Here is a 21059-nt window from a genome sequence, read left to right on the forward strand (position 1 = left end):
GACAGTTAATGTTTAACCGTCAGACGTTAGCCTGATCACCAGTCGCCAGGGCACCGAATACAATAGTTTTTCTTTCTGAAATAAAACATATTTAAACGACAAAATAAGGGTTTTCGAAAACCTACAATGGGGTATAAATTTCTTAAACTTGCATCCACTCCATATGTGGTAAGTAAGAGAAAATATTTAAATCAATAATTTGGCCTAAACTAGTCATGATTTTCTGTTATGCAATCTATTTTGAGATGTAATTATTTAATGTAGACAAATTAATCAGTAGTGTAGAGGTAGTTTTTCTAAAAACCTTCGTTTTACGGGGCGAAGTAAAGGAAAAATCAATAAGTGAGTAGAATATATTGTATGCTTACTGCTTTCATTTTGGTTATCTGGTAACTGACCTTCAAACATGTGACTATTTATTATTAAAATATAATAATAGTACTAATAAATCACATTTTATGTAATCATGTGACACATTTTAGAATGGACCTCTAAGAATTGCTATCAGGAAATATTCAGCATCACACGAAGCTGATGTTGTAGTAATTGGTTCGGGCCCTGGCGGTTATGTTGCTGCTATCAAAGCTGCTCAATTGGGATTTAAAGTATGTAATAAGTATGAGCTAGTATTTTAGATAATTGTACTTATTGTCATTGGATTGTGTTAATTTGTATATATTTTTTATTTTAGACAATATCAGTTGAGAAAGACCCTACACTTGGTGGAACATGTTTAAATGTAGGCTGTATTCCATCTAAAGCTTTGCTCCACAACTCACACTTATACCATATGGCCAAACATGACTTCAAAAACAGAGGCATTGAAGTGGGAAATCTTAGCTTCAACTTTGAAACCATGATGTCTTATAAAACAAATGCGGTTAAAGCCTTGACTGGTGGTATTGCTATGCTCTTCAATAAGAACAAGGTAAGCTTTTAGCTTCTTCATTATTATTAATGTTGCTACTAGTACTTTTAAGGTATGACTGTACAGCATTTTACACTTGTGTTACTTCACAACAATTGATAGTGTGTTACCACAAACAGACAGGTCATCCAACCAACACTTGCCAATCAAATTGTATAATATTTTATAATTCAATTTGAGATTGAATTTCAAAATAGGTCCAGCTAGTACGAGGTGTAGGATCTATTGTTGCACCTAACAAAGTAGAAGTTAAAGGAGAGAAAGGTGTAGAGACCATAACTACCAAGAATATTCTAATTGCCACTGGATCAGAGGTTACACCATTTCCTGGAGTCACTGTAAGTATAATTTTTTCATCATATCTTTTGGAATGACATCCACAGACTGAGCAATGTTAAGGACAAGTTTAAATCTATTATATTCAAATACTTCTACCTCGGAGCTCAGCATAATCAGGAGTCAAGATGGGAGCATTATAAGAGGAGAAGAATGTGTGCTAAGGAGATGGAAAGAGTATTTTGAAAGTTTGTTTGAAAGAGAGGAAGTGCATGAACAACATTCGGCATCTTCTATTGAAAGTAATATAAATGTCGATGAAAGTGAGATAAGCATGGATGAAATAGTGAAAGCATTGAAAAGTATGAGATTAGGTAAGGCTGCAGGGTATGACAGGATTACCGTCGAGGTGCTGAGGGCTGGACAGGGCATAGTGGCTAGCCAGCTGTACCATCTTTTCAATTTGTGCTAGCGAAATGGGCAAGTACCAGGAGACTGGTGCAAAGCTGTAATCATGCCATTGTATAAGGGAAAAGGGTCACGGCAGGACTGCAGAAATTACCGCGGTATAAGCCTTCTCACCGTCGTCGGTGAATTGTATGCGAAAGTGTTGATTGAAAGAGTTGTGAATAAAACAGACGACAAAGTATGGGACGCACAAGCGGGATTTATAAAGGGAATGGGATGTACGGATCAGGTCTTTTCCTTGCGGTGGATAGCCGATAAGTTCTTGGCCAAAAACCAGAAGGTTTATTGAGCGTTCGTGTGAGGAATTAATTGTGGTCAGCATTGTCCGCGAACGGTTTGAGCAGTGTCCTCATACGAGCATTGCAATCTCTTTATAGAGATTCGAGTGCTTGTGTAAGGATAAACGGGGCATACACTGAATGGTTTAATATCGAAAAAGGTGTTAGACAGGGATGTGTAGCGTCACCGTGGCTGTTTAATCTGTTCATGAATAATTGCTTGACAGATTTAAAAGAGAATGACAGTGGGTTGAGAATGATTGAGTTACTCATCAAATGTTTTCTCTATGCTGATGACCAAGTATTACTAGCATCTTCGGCTGAAGAGTTGCAGGTAATGGTAACTGCTATGAATGGAACTTTTGGTAGAAAGGGAATGAAGATGAATGTAAAGAAGACGAAAGTGATGGTGTTTGAAAGAGATGAGGTAGTGACAGACTGCAATATTGTGATTGGAGATGAAAAAATTGAACAGGTGAATGAGTTTGTGTATCTGGGTTCTAAGCTTACAAGAGATGGAAAGTATGAGAGCAATATTGAAAGAAGAGTGAATGCAGGAAACATGGTGAATGGAGCTTTGCACTTCTTTATGGACAGGCAGAAGGTGTCTAATAAGGCTCGTTTGGCTGTGCATGAGGGGGTGTTGGTTCCAACACTCATGTATGGAAGTGGAAGGGGTATGGCAGAAGAAACATGAAAGCAGAATAAACGCAGTTGAGATGAGTGTTGAGAAGTATGATAGGAGTTAAAATTAGTGACAGGATAAGAAATAGTGAGATAAGGAATCGTTGTGGTCTGAAAGAAGATGTTGTGACAAAAATTGAGTAAGGCATGCTGAGATGGTTTGGTCATGTCGAGAAAATGAATGAAGAACGATTGATGAAGAAAGTGTATAAGGCCAGTGTGAATGAAAGTGCAAGAAGACCTAGGCGGACGTTTCAAGATCAAATCAGGGACGTCTTGGAAAAAGGCCAGGTCAAGAGTACCCTAAACCGAAGAGCATGTATGAAAGGAATAATGAAAGTGGACGAAGCGAAACAAGTATGTAAGGATCGTAGCAAGTGGAAAGAAGTGGTCTCTCCTACCCCTACGGGAAAGAGGCGTGATTATAAGTATGATAAGTGTCATCCAAGATATTTTACACTATCTTTTTGAGACAAATTGTTGTTATTGAAGCAAACTGGGGGACAGTTTTCTTTCCTCTGGGTGAAAAATATGTGCACTGTCTTGAATGCGCCATTTTTGCAGCCATTCTTAAGTGGCGTGGAGAATTCGATGCAATTTTTCACTCGCCTACCTAGGGTCACTGTCCACTGCTAAAAAGCAATATCATTAGCATACAGTATCATCATGTGAGGTTGGCAGATCTGATGTGTAGATATTTTACAACACTGGTCCAAGCACCAAGCCCTGGGGCACACCAGCATTAATAGGGTACAGGGAAGATCTTGCACGACTCTAAGATGTGAAACACTGAGTGTGGTAGATTCAACTTGATTTTGCAAAGCAGTCCCTTGTGCCATACTTTGTCGAAGGCCAGTTGTATATCCAAAAAGGCTGTGGAGCAGTATATTTTGTTCTCAAAGCATTGTCTAACAGAATGGTACACGCGATGTACTTGTTCTATGGCTGAGTGCTTCCTTACGGAAGTCAAACTGATGCTCAGGGCCACTATCATTCTCGTCCATAACCTTACCTTTTGAGTAAAATCCTTTCCCATAGCTTTGAGAGGACTGGAGTAAGGCTTATGGGTCTGTTTAAGGTACATTCGTGCGAGGGCTTTCCTTTGTTATGGATCTAAATGATTTCTGTCACCTTCCATAGTTTTTGGAAATAAGAAACTCTAAAGGTGGATTCTCTTCTTCATTGTCATCGTTTGGCTTAAACATTTGGGCTAAATGTCTAAATGCTGTTAAAATGTAATGGTTATTATCTATTTTGTCTAATCTTGTAACTCTAAAGAAGTTGAGAATAATGTGTGGCTGTAGTATATTATTATCCCCGGCAGCAGGTTAGTTCATAAAAATTCAAATAAGCATGATGCCAAGTGTCTAGTTTCAAGTATTTGTGAAAATCTTTTATCCTTTACATGCTGAGAGTTTTAATCAACTTGACTGGTGTTTTTTTTATAACACGAAACAATTTACAGTTTGATGAGCAACAAATCATCACATCTACTGGGGCCCTATCCTTACCCAAAGTGCCTCAGAAAATGTTGGTTATTGGAGCCGGTGTTATTGGGCTGGAATTGGGATCTGTTTATCAAAGGCTGGGTTCTGATGTGACAGCCATTGAGTTCCTTGACTCTATTGGAGGTAAATAATTAATATTTTTTATTGATTCACCTTAAATAATATTAGCATGTGTGAATCTTAAGGATCGACCACACACTATGATGTTCATAGTGTCAGAGCACTGGAAGTACAATTGAAATAATATTTATTATACAAATTAAATTTTATCAAAGATGCGGGACTCGAACCCGCGACCTGTCGGGTTCCATCCGAGTGCTCTTACCAACTGAGCCAACCATTCAAGTGACATATGGTTCGTAAATCTTGGTATGTCTCATATCTATCATATGTATGATGAAGCTGGTCTATGCTTGATCTTTGAATGGGTGTCACTTGTTCTAGACTAATTATTTAAAATGAAAATCTAATGTTGTGAATTTAATATATACCAAAACCTACTGGAATTATCTGCTTTATAATAGTTTTGTATGTTCACTGAATTTTTTTTTACACATCAACAGAATTGTTACCTAATCATTATTCATCTACAAATAGGCATTTGATCACATAAGTATCAAATTTACAGGTGTTGGTATTGATGGAGAAGTATCAAAGACATTACAAAAGATTCTTTCAAAACAGGGCATGAAATTCAAACTTGGCACCAAGGTCACAGGGGTTAAGAAAGAGGGTGCTGGTGTTAAAGTTGAAGTTGAAGCGGCCAAGGGTGGTAATAAGGAAACGGTAAGATTCTATTTTGTCATTATACTGAAAAAAAAAATTGTGCATTTCTTTCTCACTGTGTGCAAATTTGACATAAACTACCTTTTGATTTTTTTTATTATTTGATGCAAATCTGGCTTAAACTGACTTTTTTTTTAATACTTAGATGATAAACATGCTTTAGGGACACTTGATGGTAAGTGATCACTACTGAGTGTCTCTGGCGATACTAGAGGTATTAATTACTTTAGGTGAATCATGTCATTTCAATGTGGAAACACCGAAAAAGCATCCATTTAAGAAATGGTATCAAAAAGGATACCTACACCTATCATCAAAATATTATATAAAATCTAAGGATAAATTATTTAAAAAGATATTTAATGAAACAATATTGAGATTGATCATTGTGAATGACATTGCAGCTCAGTAATCATCATTTTGTAGAGGAATTTATTTTTGACGTTACAGAAGTGGCATGTAAAATGACGTCATAATATACATAACACAGTGATTTAATGTAAAGTGATAATGCCTGAAAAGAATGTTTCTAAATTTAAAATGCAACATTTTAATCTTATCTTATTCATACACTCTACAATCATATCTCGGATTCATGAAAATTATATAATTTATAATACTAGATAAACCATTATGCAATTTTGTTTATGTTTAAATAGTCCACCTAGATTTCATTTACATGGCTTTAAATTTTCGTAGGGATTTCTATTTTTTTATTAAAGTGCAGTCTCTGTACTCATATTACTCTGTCATAATGTAGTTTTCAAATGGTGAAAGAATCAAATTGTGTCACTTTATTATACAATATGTTTTTATAATAATATAAGTGTTGACAGTGTTATTATTGTGTTGTATATGTTATTTAGGTTCGGTATTTGTCCCATTGATATAATAATTTTATAAAAATGACTTTTATTTGTGTGTTTTATCAGGCTTATCTCTGATTTACCAATAATACAATATTTTAGGTATGTAATGTCTGGCGCTGAGAGGTATAGCCTGCCATGGAACTATTCCTCATGAAGATGGCTTATATACTAATAATTATTCAAACCCGATTGTTCGATCCAGATATACTTTTATTCCAACGGAAAATATTATCAATAATAATAATACCTGTATTTATAATCCTAATACCTACAAGATAGCCATATCAATTTCTAGTTTAATTAAAAAATTACTGATTTACTTCCTCTGGCGCAAGTGAACCATAAGTATTGGTCTCCACAATGAATCATTTTCGTCTTGTTCTTTCGTATGTCGTTACCTTTATCTCTCCATTATGCCACCTGATGGTAACTTAATGAAAAGTCATCACCACCATGATCTCTTGCAGCACATCGAATCACCGAAACATTTCCGGTCTCTTATGTCAGTGCGGTTTGCCTTTCAGATATCCATTTCTTTTTTGGACAATCGTACGAAATTTTTTTTTGCGCCACCAGGTCTGTTAACGGTCTTTTCTGTTGCGGAATAATTTAGAATAGTGCACTCATAAGGCACGCATCTCCTCACATGTTTTTTTTTTATGGAAAAAGGAGGACAAACAAGCGAACGGGTTACCTGGTGTTAAGTGATCACCGCCGCCCACATTCTCTTATTTATTTATTTATTTATTTAAGATGTACCAACAATAACCAACTTAACATTAACAATTGATTTGCACTTACATACTAATTTTAGGTTGGTTATTCTAATTAGGTACATTCAACATTTTAATTATGAAAAAATTAAGTAACTTAGTAATAAATCTTAATTCTAGAAACTATACAATGTAAATAATTATAATCTGGTAAGTGTGAAATTACAAAAAAAAAAGTAAGAATTAATAAGTCATTAACAATGTAATACAAACTATTATCTACCGTGGTCGTTATTTTTTCTAAAACTTTATTTCTAAATGACTTAAACGTGTCGTGAAAAATGTCAACGTCATAATGGTTGATATCATTGAATGTTGTTCTCTTGCAACACCAGAGGAATCACAGGAGCGTTGCCGGCCTTTAAAGAAGGTGTACGCGCTTTTTTTTTAAGGTGCCCATGTCGTATCGTCCCGGAAACACCGAAACTTTAAAATAAAAAACACCGTCTTATCAGTGGGATTCTCTCTATGTGCATTAAATGTATGATAATAGCATATTGTAATTAATATATTTGTTGTTTTAGTTGGACTGTGATGTTGTATTAATCTCAATCGGCAGAAGACCGTACACCAAGGGCTTGGGTTTGGACAAAGTCGGCATTGCTTTGGACGACCGCGGCCGTGTGCCTGTGAATAATAAGTTCCAGACCACAGTTCCTGGGTAGTTATAGTCTTTATTTCTTTTGATCACAGACTTTTATGAGAATAGATATCGCGACATTGTAGTGATGTATGAAAACAAAGAATTTAAATTTTCTGTGACGTCATAAGTGATCATAACGCGAGCGACGAGTGAATTTATCCATAGAATTATTTTCATTGCGGGCTGTCATAAACAAACGCTAGAAATTTGTTATAAAATCGGCCTTGTGTCATGATAATGCAATATTTAGTTAAATGAAGTGTCAGAGTTAATATTTAATTAATAATTGTGAAATTATGTATCTTCGTTGACTCGCGTCATACGTCCTTAAATAGATCTGTGGAGATAAACATATCTGTATACTACAAATTTTGTATTCAACCAAGAACCCTAAGCGGCACTGCATTGTAATTGACAGGGCGTATGACTTACCATCAGGTAAACGTCATGTTCGTCTCATAACTTTATCTCATAAAAAAAATTACCGAGAGGGCATACAGGCACCGCAGGCCACCTCTTTTTAAAAATATCGATAACATCATTACGTTACTGACTAAATATAATACACGTGATTCAAATAATAGTTAAATATTTTGAAATGAAATTTATTATTTAAGAATTATTCGTTCAGCAATATTTTTGACGATAATTATATTTTGAGCAAGAAATTCATTTTAAAAAAGTGCAATAATTACTAGTAAATTTGAATATTTGAAAATCAGCGCCATTGAGCACAAAAACACACCAATTTGAAGTAAAAAGTATGAACAGCTGTGTTGTCACTGTTCGCGCCAATATAACAGACGTTTAATGTCCATGTCCGTTTGCTGTTTTGAAAAACTTTGAGTTGCTTTTCGGTGTTTTATATTTTTTGTAGAATCGAATAAAAAAATATATTTACGTTCCCTATTCTCAGGTTCTAACCGAATTTAATAATATGTTCCGTGACATGAAAGTAATGTGTATATAAATATGTTTTAGTATCTATGCCATCGGAGACGTAATTCATGGACCTATGCTGGCTCATAAGGCAGAAGACGAGGGTATCGTGTGCGTTGAGGGAATCAAGGTATGTATATATATATATTAGAGAAAATCTGTTAGATAGATGTTAAATAAAAGTACTTACCTACAAGTCAATACATATCCTCAATTCAAAGAACAATTCCTTATATACGTTTCGATCCACAACCTTATCTATATACAGTATGGAACTAGCAGATTTGCTGATAATATACCAAAAATTAACATAATCCGTGCATTGGTTTTGTCAAAAAGTAGACTTTTCATTTTGAGCAAGTTTAAACGTACTGTATGATTTGGGTAACTGGGTCAATGATTCAATGAACTTTTATTCTTGAGATATTTCAAGAATAAAATTTAATTTATTTTATTTTAAAATTCGCCCAGCAAAGCGGGCGGGAACGGCTAGATATTGTATAAAAATATTGGAAGTGGGGTGCTCCGCCCGGGAGTATAAATTAGCACTACACGGCCAGTCACAACCACCGCCGGAGCTTCCGCTAACTCCACCGCGACCGCCCCCGAGAGACATACAGAAACACAAAGTAATAACAGTCTTCGATTAATACTTAGACCGGCTCAGTATCCGCTGGCACACACCCGACGAACACCAACGGAGTTACCAGTGGGAGGCCCCTTTTGCACAGGATGCCGGCCAGATTACCCATAATCTGATTTCGTGTTGTGGTACCCATACCACAACACGAAAAACAAAATTTTATGAACGATGCGGGATTCGAACCCACGACCTGCGGCGTTCCGTGCCGGTGCTCTAACCTACTGAGCAAACTGTTCGAGTACCGCCTCGTTATAAAATTCTGTTTGCTTTGTTCAACTCTCAGGTTGTGGCTTCATCTACTGGATCTACTTTACAAATTTTATTTGTGTATTAATCCTAGAAGTGATGGTTATCACTTTAAAAAAAACAACATGTTGTTTACTTTAAATAGAAAAAAGATATGTTTGAAGATCAAATTTAGTCTGGCAGACTTGAACTGTAATAATATTTTCTTTTACTTATATATTTGATTAGAGTAAAAGTCTTCTTTAACACAGAGGAGCATAAAAAAGTTTAAGATAAATAAAACAAATTTAAATTACACCTAGGTACTAACTAATTAAATTTAAGGAGATCAACATATTAACAGTACCATGTCAATAGATATTTGAAAACCTAATATTTGTGCATAAAAATATAGATCGTTTAAAAAAAACAGTGACATTCATAACTGCAACACTAGAAATAAACATAATCTTGCTCTGATTCACACAAGGCTAACGAAAATAGACAAATCATTCAGGGGACAACGTGTCCGCTTTTATAGTAAAATCCCTGAAGAAATTTGCAAACTACAATTAAAAAAGTTTAAAATATTTGTTAAACAGAAACTTTTAAAAAAAGCTTATTATGCAATTAAAGATTATATAACAGATAAAAGTGCATGGGATTAAAGCAATTTATTTATTATTTATTTATATATTAATATTATGACTACTTATAATGTAACATTTCTTATATTTAATATTTTAAAGTAAAGTAAAGTAAAGTATGCATTTATTCATGACATCACAAAACATATATACATAGTTAAATTAACAAATAAAAAAAATACGGGGTCATGAAAAGGACACCCACTCAGTATTTTTGGAAATGATTTCCAGTACTGATTTTCAGTAGGTACCTACCAAGTCGACTCGTTGACAGTAGCTGTAGACAACACGGTTCCTTGTGTTATAGGTCTTAATGTAAATAAAGTGACCATCCAAAAATAGTAGAAAAATAAAATAAAAGAAACTAAAAGATTGAATTGGAAAACGAGTTTAAAAATATTTTTATTTTAATTTTATTAAATAGGACATATTTTGATTTTTTATTTTATTTATTCATGCTGTTTAGTTTTGATTTTATGCCTCTGAACATTTTTGTTTTTCTAATAGAAAAGATTTCAGTTTGTTTTTAAAGTAAATATTTGTATATCTAACTTATAGGTATGCACAGCGTTGCCTTCATTTATTATTGTAAGTTAAGTAATACAACTACAATATGTATGTTTACTATTACTAAAAACTATAATTTTATACATCCAAATTCCAATCCAATCCAAAAAGTTCAAAGCGTATTTTTTAAAATTGCAAAATGTATTAAAATTTATATCTATACTACTATTACTATGAAATTTACTGTTATATAATTTTGAGATAAGTTTGATACGTGAATTTGAGCCATAATTGTTTCTGAAGAATCGTACATGTACTGGCAGATATGTACTAATACGACAAGGATAAGGTGGTACACATAATCCAATCTTAGATAGAAGTAATGGACAGTCTAATTGATTATTTAATCATTTATATAAGAAAAGAATTTGTGACGCATTTCTTCGCAATTCTAAGGTTTTCATATTGAATATTTTTAATTTGTCTTTGTAACTTATAATAGTGTGATTATTAGTGACATAACTCAATTTGGATATAAATTTTTTTTTTGAACTGACTCAATCCTAGTGATGTACTTTTGATAATAGGGGCACCAAACTACCGAATTGTATTCAACCTGAGATCTTACAAGGGAATAGTATAGTATTTTAAGCGTAGGAATTGATGTAAAAGCCTTGGTGTTACGTAAGAAAGACCCAAGCATTTTAAAACTTTTGTGAGCTATTTTGTCAATATGTTTATCAAATCTCAACTCCTCGTCTAAAATGACACCCAAATCATTGATATGGTTTATTTGATTTATTTGTATGCCATCAATATGATATTTACTCTCCAATTTCTTTCGTTTCCTAGAAAATTCTATAAAATGACATTTGGACGCATTGAGTTCCATCAAATTATTTTGACACCATAACATTACACGATGTATATCATTCTGTAGTTTCGTTTGATCCTCTGATCAAGTAACTGTACGATATATTTTTAAGTCATCTGCATATAACTCGTAATTTGATTCTTGAATACTTTTGGAAATATCGTTTATAAACAGTGTAAACAATAATGGTCCCAAATTAGGGCCTTGAGGAACGCCAGATGTTTGTTGAAATTCTCTAGATTGATACCCATTTATTTCAACTACTTGTGGTCGAAGAGCTAAATATGATTCTAACCATACTAATACACTTTCTGAGAAGCAGTATGCATCTCTTAGCTTCTTTATTAGCAGGGTGTGGTCGACTTTGTCAAACGCCTTACTAAAATCTGTATACACAGCGTCAACCTCCTTATCATTGCTCATTTCAGTTATAACAGAATCAGTAAAACACAACAAATTTGTAAGGGTTGATCGTTTTTAACGAAACCATGTTGTTTTTCACTTATTAAATGTTTAGTTTCCCATAAGATTTGGGAACAGACAAAAGATTCAAATATTTTGGCAGGAGTACTTAGTACAGTAATAGGTCTATAATTTTTAATATCCGATTTATTACCCTTCTTGAATATAGGTACCACCTTCCCTTTTTTCCATTCACTTGGAAATATACCATCCATTAGAGATTTATTATATATTATTGTTAAAGGTATCGATAATTCCGCAGCACAATTTTTATAGAATATGGGAGGTATACCATCAGTTCCCGCTATTAATGACAAGAGACATTAACTTATTTTTAAAGCAATGTAAATAATTTTAAGGTCTGCATACTATTTTAATTTATAAGCAGTAGGATTGTATTGTTCTATTACTTGTATATTTTCTTGACTTCAAAAAGTGATGCAGTTATCCTATTTTGAGAAATAAACTATTTGAATTTGAACTAATTAGGCAAAATAAGTAGGCAATTATTTCTTCAGTCATCGTGCAATGTGTAAGGCAGCTTTGCCTTTGGTATATCTTTTATTAAACACAGACTTATGTCGAAGGCTTTTTACAGTATTGAAGATTACGTAAACGATATTAATTTGGAATTGTCACAGTCAAAAAATCTTTATTCACTGTACAACTTTATAAGTTATTTAGTGCAAGTCAGGAAGTACAAAAGTTACAATAGCATTCAAATGAGTATAACAATATTCATTAACAAAATTTAGAACATTAATTCCAACTATCTTTATCATTCAAATAATCTTTCACATTATAATAGGCCTTAGATGTTAATTTATTTTTTACGACACATTTAAATTTTTAATAGGTAATATTTTAATTTCATTTGGGAGTTTATTATAAAATATAACACAATCCACTTCAAAAGATTTAACAATTTTACGGAGCCTAGTAGACGGAATTGCGAGTTTATGTTTGTTTTGAGTATTGACACTGTGTACATCACTATTCTTTTTAAATTGGCTAATATTTTTATGAGCGTATAGGAGGTTCTCGTGTATGTACTGGCAGTGTACTGTCATAATATTTATTTCGCTAAACTAAATTGAATAGTATTATAGTTGTTTATTTATGGATTTTATGGTTCAGCCTTGTATTTGTTTTATTGTATTGCATTATTTTAAAAATGTGTATATGTTTAAACTTTTGTGTAATTAATATGACGTATTTGAATTGTATTTTTAGTGATTGACGTTGACGAGCAATCTTTTGATTTTATGTCAATAAAATATTTTTGACTTTGACTTTATATCTTAATCCGCTTAAACTAATTTTGAAAATATGAATTAGATTTAAAATGAATCTTATTAGAGGGCTTCTAAGGTTTTCTGTAATAAGTACTTCTCTTTATTCTGTGACGATATTGTAGATTCATTTGATATATTTCAGGGTATGCCTGTACACTTCAACTACGACGCAATACCCTCGGTGATCTACACATCGCCCGAGGTCGGCTGGGTCGGAAAATCGGAAGAGGATCTAAAAAAAGAAGTGAGTACTTAATTATTGTATACTTTCATTAAAATATTTTTCTTTTCCGTAAACATATTGGATTAAAAAAATATGAAATAAAAAGTACATTTTTAATGTTTTACTGCCCATTGCTATGTCTTTTAATAATTATATATGTGTCACGCAATTTATTAAGAAATAAACTAAATAAATAACCTAAATGAATATTTTTTTCAAATAAAATTATTATAAAAGATATTTATATAGGCATAAATCTTAAGTAATAAATTTTATTTAAAAAAATCCACTCTTATTTGAATCATACATACATATATACCCCATTATCTCTATACCCTATAGTCTCAAATCCCTATAAAATGTTACCTCAGTAATCTAAAACCGATCGATTCCAGATAAAAGAAAAAATATTTTTACTACGCAACAACCAAAATATTACAGTTAATACAGTTATAATTACACGTGTATAAGTGACTCCTTCAAAATTATTATTATTTTAGTAAATAAATTGAATTATCAGGGACGAGCATACAAAGTGGGCAAGTTCCCGTTCCTGGCCAACTCCCGCGCGAAGACCAACGGCGAGACGGACGGGTTCGTCAAGGTCTTGGCTGACAAGACTACTGACGTCATCCTCGGGACACACATCATTGGACCCGTAAGTGACCTTCATATTAGTTTGGAAATCAATTAACCTTATGACCCCTACTAGACTTTGTTTCGACTTTTGTAAGCAGTAATGTGTAAACATTACTGTGTTTCGGTCTAAAGGGAGCCATAGCTAGTGAAATTACTGGGCAAATGAGACTTAACATCTTGTCTTTTTATACTATTACTACGATATTATTTAACGATTTTACTTGACAGTATTAATTGCGCCGACATTATCTTTTCATGATAGGTATATACCGTTTAAAAAAATATTAGCCTTAAGCACCACATGTAAAATTTGATACCCGGTTGCGTAAGTTAATCATAACTATGAAATACATTAATCAGGGTGGTGGTGAGCTGATCAACGAAGCTGTCCTCGCTCAGGAGTACGGAGCAGCAGCCGAGGACGTTGCGAGGGTCTGTCACGCGCATCCAGTGAGTATTAAGAATATAATAAGGAAGGGATTCTAGAAATATATTAAAGCTTCTTTGACAAATAAGCCTTACAATAATATAGTAGATTATATAGAGGATAATGATGATTGGTTCTTGCCTGGTTCTGCTCAGGCCACCTAAAGTTGTATGATATATTAATTACGTCAAGTTGTTATATGATTTTACAATCATCTTTTGAGACGGGCTATGATTTTCTTATTAGTTCTTCTCCCCATGTCCTAGACCCTTTAGGAAACTGATGTAGCTTCCAGACGTTTACCGAGTGTTGTTGGAATATTTTCTGTTATTGTCACCCCCTATGGTAAATAAATATATCTCCAATTGTAATGACATTGGTTGCACTTGTTAAATGTACATACAAAAAAAAAATTGATATAGTCCTGTTAGTATTAACTACATATTTTACCAAGGGTAGATCTCTTCCTACGAGAGCGCACGTTTATGGATACGATACCAATCCGAGTGCCCCGTTTACCCGAGTAGGAATCGCGCGTTCTCCCGAGTGATATTGTTCTTTTTATTGCAAAATATCAAATTTATAAGTAACTTTTAACATCTATGAATGAAATATTTTTAATGGCTGTCACATAGTAGTCAGTTTGTCTTTGGAACAAGAGGATAAACGAGCGTACGAGTCACCGATTTTAAGTGATCACCGCCGCGCATAAAAATTACTACTTACTATATATATATCTGGCATGACCCGAGGTTATATATTATATATGTTTGAAACATAATTAGCAAGCCCCACATCTTGGTGCTAACTTTGTTGTAGATATTGTTGGGCCTCGTATATATAATAATAGAGACTTGCTTAGTCCTGATAAAACAGTTTTTGTTATGTCCTTCATATTAATAATCTATATATAAATCACACAACGGAAATTTTATACCTCAGCAACCACATTAGGTACAGACCCCCATAATATTATAGCGTTGGAAAAGTCTTGGTGAGAAAAGCTTAAAATCTTGTCTAGGTGGTCGCGATCAAAAACTCTACAGGTTCAAACATTTCCCATAGAATTAGCTTAACTAACATTTCATATCTAAGGACGTGGGGATACATGCTACCTAACATATTAAATAACTTACTTGAAGATCTATACACAATCATTCTCAAAAATAAAAATTCGTGTAAATACGCATTTAAAAATATGCAGTACACACTAATAGGAAAAGGGGATGTAATGGCTGGTGTTGTGTTCTTAATGTTTAAGTTTATTAAGTATTTTTTTATTTCATCTTTTGTTATTTAACAGTATACCTTCTTATGTATAAAAATAAAATATTGATATAAATACTTCTTAAGTACAGTTGTTGTGAGCGAAGTGATGCATTTGTACCACGCATAAAAATCTACACAGGTTTCTGTGGCGCATCTTAGTCTTAATTTTTCATTGTACTCTTTTTTAATATGAATAATAAAAAATAAAAAAACATGCTAACTAGGCATGCATGCATATGTAGCATGGATGGACGCATGTATGCATAGGAGACACTAGTATAGTATTATATATTTTCAAATTTAAAGAGAGAATAAAATAACAATAATGGCATATATAATCAAATGCAAATAATTCTTTTTCAGACATGTGCAGAGGCATTACGAGAAGCGAATCTTGCAGCATATAGTGGAAAACCCATCAACTTCTAAAACCACCGTTATAAGGACCATATTGTTGTATATTTTTCGTGGACGGCGCCAGGAAGTAGCCATTTAGTCCAATAAGGATCTTATTCGAATCTATTGTGATCTTTGGGTATTAAAGATAATTTATATTGAGTCGAGGCTCAATATTAATAATGATAACAGTGCAACTGTCTTGTATATTTTTCGTTAGCAAATTTCATTCCTCCTATAAATCAGAGCATTTCCACCCTATAAATGTATATTTATTTTATTTTGTTTTGTAAATAATTTTACCGACTCTACACTTGTTTTAGTGTCTTCATATTTAATTTAAAATAAAACAATAAATCAGTCACATATAGTTTTATTTATCGACTATTAGTAGGCACAAAAACACAAAAGTTTTAGACGGAATATATTGAAAATGGAAATCACATACATTGTTTTAAGTATCAGTTAATCAATGGTTGACAAACGTTAATGTAATACCATGTCTAAAGAAAACCTAGTTTTAATCAAATAAAGGGTGAGCTAGTGGTATGTTCATCAATATTCTGCGGAAGTTCTTGTTAAATCTCCACAATAAAGTTAAAATTTAGTTTGTGTAACTCTCAAACTATAATGTAACGTTAAAATTTAGTTTGTGTAACTCTCAAACTATAATGTAACGTTAACATTTAGTTTGTGTCACTCTCAAACTATAATGTAACGTTAAAATTTAGTTTGTGTCACTCTCAAACTATAATATAACGTTAAAATTTAGTTTGTGTCACTCTCAAACTATAATGTAACGTTAAAATTTAGTTTGTGTCACTCTCAAACTATAATGTAACGTTAAAATTTAGTTTGTGTCACTCTCAAACTATAATGTAACGTTAAAATTTAGTTTGTGTCACTCTCAAACTATAATGTAACGTTAAAATTTAGTTTGTGTCACTCTCAAACTATAATGTAACGTTAAAATTTAGTTTGTGTCACTCTCAAACTATAATGTAACGTTAAAATTTAGTTTGTGTCACTCTCAAACTATAATGTAACGTTAAAATTTAGTTTGTGTCACTCTCAAACTATAATGTAACGTTAAAATTTAGTTTGTGTCACTCTCAAACTATAATGTAACGTTAAAATTTAGTTTGTGTCACTCTCAAACTATAATGTAACGTTAAAATTTAGTTTGTCTCACTCTCAAACTATAATTTAACGTTAAAATTTAGTTTGTGTCACTCTCAAACTATAATGTAACGTTAAAATTTTGTTTGTGTCACTCTCAAACTATAATGTAACGTTAAAATTTAGTTTGTGTCACTCTCAAACTATAATGTAACGTTAAAATTTAGTTTGTGTCACTCTCAAACTATAATGTAACGTTAAAATTTAGTTTGTCTCACTCTCAAACTATAATGTAACGTTAAAATTTAGTTTGTGTCACTCTCAAACTATAATGCATAAGCAATTTATTTCAATGTGTCATGATTTCGTTGTTCCAAGATAATAATAATTATGTTAACAGATTATACTAAACCTATAAATAAAACGTCAAATTCAAATCAATAGGCATCTGAGGTATATTTGTTTGTCAACCAGTTATAGCGCTTTCGCACAACGTCCGATCCGAATCCGATCTAATTCTATTGTAGTTTATGCAGTAGATCCGGCATCGTCATACGATTTCTTTTCCGTCAACCGTTAGAAATAGTTCTACGACTACTTCGGACCGTGTTTCCACAGATTCGGATCGAACGTAGTGCTAAAGCGCTCTTAGAGGTACATTTTTAGCAATGGGTAATTGTTACAAAAAAAAATCGACATTCGAAGATTGTGCAATTGCGCATTCGATTATCAATTTAGTAGTTCCTCTCCATAATTATTCAAATACCAAATTACTTACTGTACTACGCACACTGCATCGCCGTAATTACTTCGAGGCTGAGATCTATAGAGCGATACTTAGACTTTACTTACGTAAAACTTAGCTGAGTGTGATAAAATACGAACTTGACTATTGCATTGGGATGTCTTAGCTCAAGCTCATTATAAACTCAGCTGTCAAATAACTATAAAACCGAAATCAAAGATTATGCTAAGCTTACACTCGGCTAAGTTTTACGTCAGAATTTTCTCAGCAAAGTCTAAGTATGCTCTATTGATCTCAGCTGTAGTCATTGTTGCCTGCCGTACGCAGTTATACGATAAGAAGAGACTTTTATATTGACTTATTCGATTTTAGTAATAATTGCCCACGCTAGTACATATAGTAGTAATACTTCGGTAAGAACAACGAAGGTGCCTTATTAACTAATGCGTTATACATTCATTAAGCTGCCATTATATTTAGTGAGATATGAGGTATATGGATTAATATGAAAATACTTTAAATACAGTATTATTTCAGATTATAGAACTGGATACATTTAGATAAAATATAAATAGGCAGCTAAGTGATATTGATTATGAGGATTTCATAAATACTTCTTTATGTACTGAATAGTCAAAATATGATATTGTAAAATTATTAATTTATTTTGACAAGATATTTATTTTTATGTATACTCAATGTTTATGAAACTGCTGCAAATAGAAACAAGAACAAACAATATTATTTATAACAAAACATTAGTATTAGCAACTGGAAACTTTCTGAGTGCAATTAAAACTATGGTAATTCACTAAACTCTTGCAAGTACAATCAAAATTTTATCAAATTTCAGTTTCGTCAGAAACGACTAAGTGTCAAGGTACACTGAAAACCGCATTGTCTTAATTACTACTTCTAACAAATTTCAGATCCAACAAAAACCGGTTGAAACTTGATTTAAGACATTTAAGTAAAACGTACGCCTACATAATACAAAACGTGGTAGCAAATAACAACATAACTAAGATATAACATTTGACTAGACACTGGAAACATAAAAAATTGACACAATAATATTTATGAGAAAAGATTATTAAGATTGCAATATTTAGGCATAATTCATTTAAAACAATAAAAATAACAATCATTGTTTTAATAATAGTAAAGAAATTATCACAACAGACAAAAGTATAAAATGTGGTAAACTTTTTTATTTCATTATGTAGAAGGTGTAAAATAGGTTTGTTGATTAAGTTTAGGCTTCATCTACATTAAAAAAAATGAAGTAATTTACTTTTAATATTTGTAAAACTTGCAACTAAAGAGCATATAATAAAAGTGAACCGTTTACATTAATATATGAAGAAGATTATTAACATATATATAGGTATCTATTATATATATTTGTTATATAATAATAACAAAAATAGTCATATAAGCTAATATTTAAATATTATTTGAATTTTTGGAATACAAAGCTAATGGCAAGTAAGTTCGTTGTATATGAAAATATAATGTTATAAGCCTAATATTAGTAATAAAACAGCACTGCTAATATTAGTTTTAACTAAGAGAGCGAATAAAATATCAAACTTTGCAAAACAACCTTAATAAAAATATTTGTAACTACCTCCATAATTATTTTTTTATGGCAAGTACATCGTTAAGTACATAATATACCTAATACATACATTTGAGGCTCCATTGCACAGGATGCCAGCTAGATTATGGGTACCACAACGACGCCTTTTTCTACAGTGAAGCAGTAATGTATCTATAACCATTATTGTGCTTCGGTCTAAAGGGCGTCGTATCTAGTGAAATTAATGGTCAAATAAGACTTAACATCTTATGTCTCAAGGTGACGAGCGCAATTCTAACGCCGCTCAGAATTTTAGTATTTTTCGAGAATTCTGAGCGGCTCTGCATTGTAATGTGCAGGGCGTATTACCATCAGTTGAACGTCCTGCTCGTTTCGTCGCTTATTGTCATAAATAAAACATTTCCCAATGCCCATACTGACATATTAATAGTCTCATAATGAGACATATATACAAGAAGTTCATCCCCATGTATCCAATATTTCATTACACATATTCAGATAGAACTTAGGCGTCAATATCTCTGCGTACTGGGCACAATCCTTAGAATACATAATGGCCGATGCCATGGTCGAAGCATTATTTTCCATGAATTTGCACATAACTACTTCCAAATCTTCAATGCACAAATCATTTTCTAAATAAAAATCTTTACATATTTTAAAGCATGTTTCCCATAGCTTGGCATCGACTGGAAACAAGCCCATGGCTTTATCTATAAGGTGAGCGGCTTGTAATGAGAGATTTTTATCAGTATTGTGAGTTAACTTGGATGTTAGTTTTGTTGAATATTTCAATTCGTCACAGCAACACGGCAATGATTTATATACTGAAGGCTCGATGGCTGCGTAAGGCTCTTCATTTAAAATCTTCATCGAAATATCTTTAATCCGTTTCGATATAGCATTTCTAATGATGATCTTAGTTTCATCTTGTTTAGTTAAAATGCTTGCATTTTCTATATCATCGGGATGGGTGAGATAAATACGATCGATAGCATACTCGCGTTTCAAATTATCTAAAAGATATTTAAGACAATCAGAAAAGTTATTGTTGTGGTACGCGAATTTGGCAGCCATGTTGGAGTTTCCAAGCAACATATCTTCATTGATCCAAGGCTTTAGAAGAATAATTAATTCATCGGCCCATGAATTACGTTTAAAGTCAGACATTTTTGCTAAGGGATTTTTTATTGGTTCGATTGACTTTCTTTCCAGTCCATCAATGTCAAAGGGGAACATGATATGAATCCTGTCGACTTGTTGGAATATGAACTTGTTGTTGCTTCGACTGGCGGGTATTTTTATTACACGCTTCGTTGTTTTCATCATAATCATTCGATTAATGCTTTTTTCTACTTCGTTGTTAAGCTGTGAAATAAATTGTAAATTTATATTTTTGTATTAAAATAAAAATAAAAGAATTAGGATTGTCCTATTGCGTTGTGAGAGGCGACAAAGGGCAGAAATGCAGAAATGACTGGATTCATGCCGATGCAGCAGGCAAGACTAAATGCCGCAACATTTCGAACTGGTAAGTGGTTACCAGCTGTTTCGAAGTGGAAATCACAGGAAGTGTTTCGAAGATCTTAACGGATTAAACTCAATCGGATTAATATTATTGGACCTGAATATAAGTATGTCCCGTGAGAGGATTCCTTCACGGTTTTCTGCAAGTCACATAGCAATAATGGAATATTTAAAAAAATTATAAATTAGTTTTGCAATGTGATGTCTAAGGCACGTTAAGGGACTTGGCTAAAAAAACCTACGCTTATATTTTCGCAAGAAACAGCAGTTCCTGATTTAGAGCTAAGTTACCAAAAGCCTAAATAT

The 21059-nt window shown here is 32.8% G+C and overlaps 2 protein-coding genes across 2 annotated transcripts in view; one reads left to right on the forward strand and one right to left on the reverse strand.

Annotated features, from left to right (window-relative positions):
- Nucleotides 1-16123, forward strand: LOC126968209 (dihydrolipoyl dehydrogenase). Its single transcript, XM_050813070.1, has 12 exons — nucleotides 1-168; nucleotides 483-605; nucleotides 692-928; nucleotides 1126-1266; nucleotides 4100-4265; nucleotides 4771-4928; nucleotides 7095-7231; nucleotides 8195-8282; nucleotides 12948-13049; nucleotides 13549-13686; nucleotides 14028-14117; nucleotides 15727-16123. Exons 1-12 carry the CDS (start codon nucleotides 127-129, stop codon nucleotides 15790-15792), a joined length of 1488 nt encoding a protein of 495 aa, XP_050669027.1. The 5' UTR covers nucleotides 1-126; the 3' UTR covers nucleotides 15793-16123.
- Nucleotides 16117-21059, reverse strand: part of LOC126968206 (uncharacterized) — a 23606-nt gene continuing 18663 nt past the window's right edge. Inside the window, exon 18 of the mRNA XM_050813062.1 lies at nucleotides 16117-20594. Coding sequence (XP_050669019.1) covers nucleotides 19686-20594 — 909 coding nt within the window. The 3' untranslated portion in view covers nucleotides 16117-19685. The remainder of the gene's footprint in view (nucleotides 20595-21059) is intronic.

Source organism: Leptidea sinapis, chromosome 15, assembly GCF_905404315.1.
Source record: "Leptidea sinapis chromosome 15, ilLepSina1.1, whole genome shotgun sequence".
NCBI lineage: Eukaryota > Metazoa > Arthropoda > Insecta > Lepidoptera > Pieridae > Leptidea > Leptidea sinapis.